We start from the raw sequence: 7,915 nt of genomic DNA, 5'->3' as shown, positions 1-7,915 counted from the left end.
GTAGCAGGGCGGAAGGACACTTTCTCTCCTTCCTAGGACTGTGCTGGCTGAACTCCCTGGGGAGCTCAGCTCGGTTCCCCCTAATGCAGCGAAGGGCCCAGGACATGCCCATCTATCTCCCAGTCCATAGCTCATTCCGGTTGCAATGCCTCAGCTCTGTTTGGCTTCCTGGTACCTCCTCGCTGACACACCAAGTAGGAGGGGCTGAAAATATAAAATCAGCCTGGCATGGCACTCCAGTCTTTCAGCGTGTCTGACCCGCGCTGGGAGGGGCCTCCACCCAGTTTCCCACCGGCCAAATAGCTGAGTCCTTTGCACCCTCAGACCCAGTCGTAGGAGTACAAATTTTCAACCCAGAGGCCTTCCCCTTTGCCGGGTCGCAGAAGAATGGGGAAGACCCAGCTGTTCTGCAGGTGGGGGTAGGTTTGCTACCCGTGTGCTCAAGTTGTGCAAGACTGATCGTCTTTCCCAAGCCACGCTGTCCAGCCCCCTTCCACTTTGCCCAAAGTTCTTCCGGAGAGCAAAGGGCTGCTCAGATTCACTGCTGGGTGTACCAAATAGATCCCTTCGCCAGCCTCAATCTTTGCCACGTGGTCCCTCCCTCACACGTGAATTTCAAGGATCTTCCCAGGCTGATGTTGTAAGAAAGAAATCCTTCTTTTTTTTTTTATTTTTTAAATATATATTTTATTGATTTTTTACAGAGAGGAAGGGAGAGGGATAGAGAGTTAGAAACATCGATGAGAGAGAAGCATCGATCAGCTGCCTCCTGCACATCTCCTACTGGGGATGTGCCCGCAACCCAGGTACATGCCCTTGACCGGAATCGAACCTGGGACCCTTCAGTCCGCAGGCCGACGCTCTATCCACTGAGCCAAACCGGTTAGGGCAAAAGAAAGAAATCCTTCTTTGCCTGGGATGGTGTGGTCTGAGACTTCCAGGTGGACCGGACTGAATCCCCACTGATTCCCACTGCCCAATCTACATGGGCTCCCCTTTCCTTCTCTGTTGCTCTGGATTGGGGATCCCTGTGTGGGGCCGAGAATCCACCTCCCGGGGGATGGGGAGGTGGAGGTGGTGGTGGCTCTGGTGCTGCACCTTCCCCGCCATGCCTGCCCCACATTGCGCAGGTGTGCAAACTGGCTCACCCTCTCCATGTTTCCTTCTGTCCTTTCTCCACATTCTCTGTCTACAGTATTTCAGACCAGCTACACTTCAGCTGTTTTTTTTTTTAAAGCCAAGTTTAGCTGCAAGACTGGTCTGATGTTGGGAGCAAGTGGACGGGCTGTACTACGTATTTCTGTAAGGTAACTCAAATCTTCCTTCTTGAAAATCAATCATTTGTCTATGTGAAACTCCAATGTCACTCATAAGGAGTTGGCCCCCTCACCAATTTGAACTGCTGTCATTTTTGTTGGCTTCACAAGTTTGATAAAATATAAATTAGAAGCATTTATTTCATTGCTGGTTTCATTTTGGAAACAAAGACTAATAAGATTAAAAGTTGAAGCAACAACATGTTCTTTGGAAAAAAATTAATATAACATGCTCTACAGTATTTTGTGATTATTGGCTTTATTAACATAGCACAATTAATCTTAGATATAAAAATGTATAATTAACTATGTGATTATTACAAGTTAAAATTTATTCTCTGTTCCCTATATTGCCATTTAACTGGAAAAATAAATCAACAACGAAATCTTGCCATCTTACAATCAATTTGAAGTCGGTTGTTCAGGAATAACAATATAAAAGAAATTGTAGACTGGAATGTATTAAATTTTATCAAAACAAAAAGGTTTAATCCAGTCTGGCTCATAAAGCTAGAAAATAATGTTTATGATTTTTGAAAATTCATTGGAACTTTTTCCCTAAGCTGGTTCCTTTGGGATACATTTTCTTGAGTTCTACCCACGACTGCCACAGTAACAGTCCTGGGATCAGAACCCACACACTATTGAAAAATACCAGGTAGACCCAAAAGTAGAGCCAATTGTTGGTGTTGAGGTTGGGGCTTCCCATAAGCCACTCCGGGGAGAAGGTCATCCACCCGCCATACAATTCACACACGCACAGAGTAATCTGTATGAAGTGCCTGTTAAAGAGAAAGAAACTAGGGATGAAACCGCCAGCTCGGCACCCTGAGTGATGACAGCATCAACACAGTCTTCCAGGACAGAAAACCTCTCTGAAGGTGGACTTCAGCTTCCATGTGGTGCTCCTTTACAGGGCAAGTCAATCTAATCAATGAAGACCCACGTTTTCCTTGAAGAAGCAGCACTGTCCTCTCTAGAAGACTATTCTCAGAGTTGAATAAGGTCTCTCGGGTATCCTCTTCTATTCTTAGGGAGATTCAATGAGACCTGGATGTGAATCTCTTTGTGAGCTACAATTTCACCTGTTGTAAAAGGGATAATAGTCCCTTTCTCAAATAACCTTTTGGAGATATATGAGATATGGTCCAGCCAGTGTGGCTCAGTGGTCGAGCGTCGACCTGTGAACCAGGAGATCACGGTTCAATTCCCTGTCAGGGCACATGCCTGGGTTGCAAGCTTGATCCCCAGTGTGGGGTACGCAGGAGGCAGCCAATCAATGATTCTCTCTTGTCATTGATGTTTCTCTCTCCTTCTCCCTTCCTCTCTGAAATAATAAATAAATATATATATATTTTTAAAAATATGAGTATTATTAAAAAATGAGACATGTAGATAAAAGGCTGAGCACCTTGCCTGGCACAAAGTAAATACTCAACAATGCAGATATTATAAATGTTTGAAATAATAAACAAATGGGTGCATGTAGTAAGTCTACAATCAAGACTCTGGAGTCAAAGACATGTCAAGGTACCGAGGAGAAATTTAATTTTTACTGCTGAGAATCTATGTAAAATTGGGTGGGGGAAAAGTGGATTAAATGACCCTTGAGGTCTCTCAAATCTGAAATTTTATGATGAAGCTTTAAATAAATACAACTTATTCAATACAAGATAGTAGAACGCTGAATGTAACTGCACCTGCCTGACGTTGTTTCAGGGACTCATCCCCAGGTTAGCAATCTATTTACCCCAGGTCACTCTGTCCTTAAGGAGGAAAGGAAGGAAAAGGGAGGAAGGGTGGTTGAAAGTCTCAGAGTCTGACTGATGGATGGTGAGTCATCCACCTTTCTCCTTCCTCTCCCCATGCTTCTGCCTTCCTCTTATCCTCAATACCCTAGAAAGATTTCTTACTTATCTGGCATGTCTAACTCAGAATCACACAAGAGAATGTACTTTGTAGCAAGTGGAATAGGAGTTTTCTAGAGTGATTTGGGGATCGGGGAGAGGATGGAAATATTACCCTATCCTCCAGAATATCGGTGCAAATCCTCCAGTGCTGCTAACACCAGGCTTGCCTATACAGTGCCTAGGTTGTTCCCTCAATCATATTTCTCAGATGTTTTATTTTGAACTATTTGAAATGGTCCTACTGGCACCATGATCTTTATCTAATAAGAAACAATTTTTGTTTCTACTCTACTTTTTGTCTAACCAAGAAATGTGATCATCATCTCCTTCAAATGTCACGTAAGCACTGGGACTGCTAATGATTCTCCTCTTTTCAGCAGGATAGGAGCAGAGCACTTACCGATAATATTTCTCTTTGACTATGGCGTACATGAGGACCAATGCCAGACACCCATCCAGGACAACAGTCAGAATTTCCACAGACACAATGGTTGGGTCAAAATTAACCCATCTTGCATCAGCTTTGCCATATTCTTTCCCTAAAAACAAAGCACACTTTGTTACTTATCCTTTTTATGACAGTCAATGGAAATGACCCTTCTCCCCCCTTTAGGATGAGATAAAAGGAATAGCTACCATTCTCTCTGCATTCTTCAGAATGCCTTAGTGGAAGGCAAGAGAAGCCCTGAGACAAAATGCATTTGCCACCTAACACAAGTAACAATAACAATATTATGTTATACTAGAGGCCTGGTGCACAAAATCTCAAAATTAACCCATCTTGCATCAGCTTTGCCATATTCTTTCCCTAAAAACAAAGCACACTTTGTTACTTATCCTTTTTATGACAGTCAATGGAAATGACCCTTTTTCCCCCCTTTAGGATGAGATAAAAGGAATAGCTACCATTCTCTCTGCATTCTTCAGAATGCCTTAGTGGAAGGCAAGAGAAGCCCTGAGACGAAATGCATTTGCCACCTAACACAAGTAACAATAACCATATTATGTTATACTAGAGGCCCAGTGCACAAAATCCGTGCACTGGGGGTGGGGGTGGGGTCCCTCAGCCAGGCCTGTGCCCTCTCACAGTCTGGGACCCCTCGCTCCTTACCACCCACCTGCTTGCTGCTCCCTACCGTTCAGCTCGCTGCTCCTTAGTGGAGGTTCCCGCCACCTCCACTGCACTCGCCAGCCATGAGCCCGGCTTCTGGCTGAGTGGGGCTCCCCCTGTGGGAGCACACTGACCACCGGGGGGCAGCTCCTACATTGAGCATCTGCCCCCTGGTGGTCAGTTCATAGTGACCAGTCATTCCACCGTTTGGTCGATTTGCATATTAGGGTTTTATTATATAGGATTGGTAAAATAATTTACAGTCTGCAAAGTGTTTTCACATGTGTGCCCTCTTCACCCCCCCTTTCCATTATAAGTAGCAGAATTCTATATTAATTCAACATAGTCAGATTTTGCAAAGACAATCCTATATAATAAAGAGGTAACATGCAAATTGACCATCACTCCAACACACAAGATGGCCACCACAAGATGGCCAGCAGGGGAGGGCAGTTGTGGGGGACCAGCCCAGGCCTGCAGGGGAGGGCAATTGGGGGGGACCAGGCCTGCAGGGGAGGGCAGTTGGGGGGGACCAGGCCTACAGGGGAGGGCAGTTGGGAGGAACAAGGCCTTCAGGGGAGGAAAGTTGGGGGCGACCAGGCCTGCAGGGGAGGACAGTTAGGGGCAACCAGGCTGGCAGGGGAGTGGTTAGGGGGTAATCAGGCTGGCAGGCAGAAGCGGTTAGGGGTAATCAGGCAGGCAAGCAGACGAGCGGTTGGGAGCCAGCAGTCCTGGATTGTGAGAGGAATCTCAGATTGGAGAGGGTGCAGGATGGGCTGAGGGACACACCCCCCATGCACAAATTTCATGCACCGGGCCTCTAGTCTTTAATAATTATCTTGTAAATACAATATAATTCCTTACTTTAAAATTTCAATATAAAGTCTGTAAGTATAATTTAAATATCAGAAAGTTATTATTAAGGATATGTTTATTAATAATTGAAGGAAATTAAGTGCTGAAGTGGACAGAAGGAAAGGGAGAGGAATAATATAGCCTGGACTACAGAATGAATCCAAAATGGACAAAAGGCATTTCAGTTTGCTACAGGGACAGATTCACTAATAACTACCACCAAATCCTCAATTGTGCAGATGGGGGAGTGGGCATGCCCTAAGAAATTTTCCAGGCCCGCTGTCAGGATGGTTCTTTAGAAATCACCATGAGGTGTGCAAGCCTTTAGAGCTGGACTGAGAGCCAGGCACTGGGCGAGGCCATATTCCCCTTCCTCCCTCCTTTCTTTTTTTACTTTCCTTCTTCCTTTCTCCCTCCTCCCTCTCCCTCCTTCCCCCCTCTGTTCCTTTCTCCTTTCTTGACACACTCTCTCTCTTTCTCTCTGTAATATATTGAGGCCATATTCCCCTTCCTCCCTCCTTTCTTTTTTTACCTTCCTTCTTTCTTTCTCTCTTTCCCTCCCTCCTCCCTCTCCCTCCTTCCCCCCTCTGTTCCTTTCTCCTTTCTTGACACACTCTCTCTCTTTCTCTCTGTAATATATTCTGGTCCTAAGATCTCAAATAATCAAAGTAAAAAAACCAAATGTTCCCACTTCTCTCCATTTAAATCTGTTCTCTCATTATTTAAAAAAGGTATGAATGGTCAAAAATTAGCAGCATGTTCTGATTGGGCTGAGCTGCACAAAGCCCTAGTCCACTGGTTCTCAACCTTCCTAATGCTGCAACCCTTTAATACAGTTCCTCATGTTGTGGTGACCCCCAACCATAAAATTATTTTCATTGCTACTTCATAACTGTAATTTTGCTACTGTTATGAATTGTAATGTAAATATCTGATATGCAGGATGTATTTTCACTGTTACAAATTGAACATAATTAAAGCATAGTGATTAATCACAAAACAATATGTAATTATATACGTGTTTTCCGATGGTCTTAGGCGACCCCTGTGAAAGGGTCGTTCGACCCCCAAAGGGGTCGCGACCCACAGGTTGAGAACTGTTGCCCTAGTCTCTTACTGGCCAGAGTTAGGATCCATTGGGGGCCAGGGACAAAAGGGTTCTAATGAAGGGCTATTCTGAGAGAAGGGATGGCCAGGAAACAGGATTAACTATTTAATGGAATAACACACAGACACAGCAGGCCAGGCGAGCCTGTCAGCTTGTCCTCAGCCAACTGCCAGCTATGCACTGACTGGAAAACAACATAGTAGTGAAAGCAAAAAATTTTCCTCTAAATTTAAACATATATACAATAGGCAAAATGTACCTCTATGCATCCAAAAATCTAAGAAAACATCACAAGTAAAATGTCAATGCTTTAGGATCTAAGAGGTTAGTGGGTGTTTAGACACTCAGAAATATAACTAACACCATTCATTCATTCTTTAATTCAACAAATCTTTTGGAGCACACGGAAGGTTCTGTGCTAGCAATGACTAGGACACAACGTCTGCTGCAAGTGGCTCACATTTTAGTGAGGTCAAACCATGCAATGAGTGATGGTGACAGAGTGTGGGCACATGGAGGAAGTGGCAGCTAAGCCAGACCAGGGAGGTGAGGTGTTTTGATCACTGCCTCTCACCTTGTGGGTGAGGGAAGGATTCCCCGCTAGGGTCATGGGGACGACACAGTACACTACACACGACACTGGGCAGGTGAGACTGATGGCAGATTCTTAGCCACACGCACTCCCAGCCTGGGGAGGAGGGCACTGCCTCATGCGGGCCATGTGGGGCTGCACTTGGAAATGGAATGACAAGGAGGGGCTGGCAGAGGCAGGCTGTGTAGTAACAAGAGGATGGGGTGACCTCTGGTCCCTGTGGCAGGAGGTGATTGCCTGTTTGAATAATTCCGAGGGCTGGCAGGGAACTGAAGCCCACTACTCAGGGATGGTAGGCACTGTGCCCGGTCCCCGCCACATAGAAGGTCGTTTGGCTGAGGGACCTGATATGAGAAAGCAGGGTGGGGAAGGGACTTGCAGGTAGGCCATCTGGGGCCCTCTGGATTTTACCAGATGTCAAGGCACACATGACACTGGACCTTCATTTCAGGCCTTACACCACACGGGGTGACTCCTGAACTGGGCGAAGGGGAAGGGTATATCAGGGAGAAGCATGTGCAAAAGCCTGGAGCTGACAGAACATGGTGTGTCTAAACCTATATTTAATTCAGCAAAACTGAAGAATACTTCGGGAAGGGGGCGGAGGAAGGGGGGAGCCAAGGTTAATGCTGAGAGGAAGGCAGGGGGTTGGACAGTAATAGCAGGCCTTGCTACCTATCTGTCCCAGCATATCAAACCTCTGGTATCTCCTCATCTACTGCGTAACCTTAACCATGTCTTTGCTGGTTAATTACAGCACTAACAAGCCTAATGCTGTGATCATTATCACTTACTTGGTGACTGACTGCCAGGTTTAGAGGAAAGGATGCACACGAAAGGCTGGAGTAGGTCTCCCGGACCCAAGCCACAGCCATGCCCTTCCCACAGAGCGGAGGTTCGGAGGTGATAGGGGCAACAAAGACTTTCTGACGCCTCTGAGCTTCTTCTCAACAGGGCCTCGAACTTGGCCTTTGTCCTTGGCCTTAGTCCAGTTTTAGCAAGAGCGGCAGAGTCAGTTTAGTA

At 45.8% G+C, this 7,915-nt stretch overlaps 1 protein-coding gene across 1 annotated transcript in view; it reads right to left on the bottom strand.

Annotated features, from left to right (window-relative positions):
- Positions 1-1,558: 1,558 nt before the first annotated feature.
- Positions 1,559-7,915, bottom strand: part of EBPL (emopamil binding protein-like) — a gene marked incomplete at its 5' end in the record, with an annotated part of 18,470 nt that continues 12,113 nt past the window's right edge. The window contains 2 exons of the mRNA XM_014537230.1: positions 1,559-2,098; positions 3,627-3,765. Coding sequence (XP_014392716.1) covers positions 1,858-2,098; positions 3,627-3,765 — 380 coding nt within the window. The remainder of the gene's footprint in view (positions 2,099-3,626; positions 3,766-7,915) is intronic.

This window comes from Myotis brandtii, unplaced genomic scaffold (genome assembly GCF_000412655.1).
Source record: "Myotis brandtii unplaced genomic scaffold, ASM41265v1 scaffold174, whole genome shotgun sequence".
NCBI classification, from domain to species: domain Eukaryota; kingdom Metazoa; phylum Chordata; class Mammalia; order Chiroptera; family Vespertilionidae; genus Myotis; species Myotis brandtii.
This window is presented reverse-complemented; position numbering and strand designations above follow the sequence as displayed.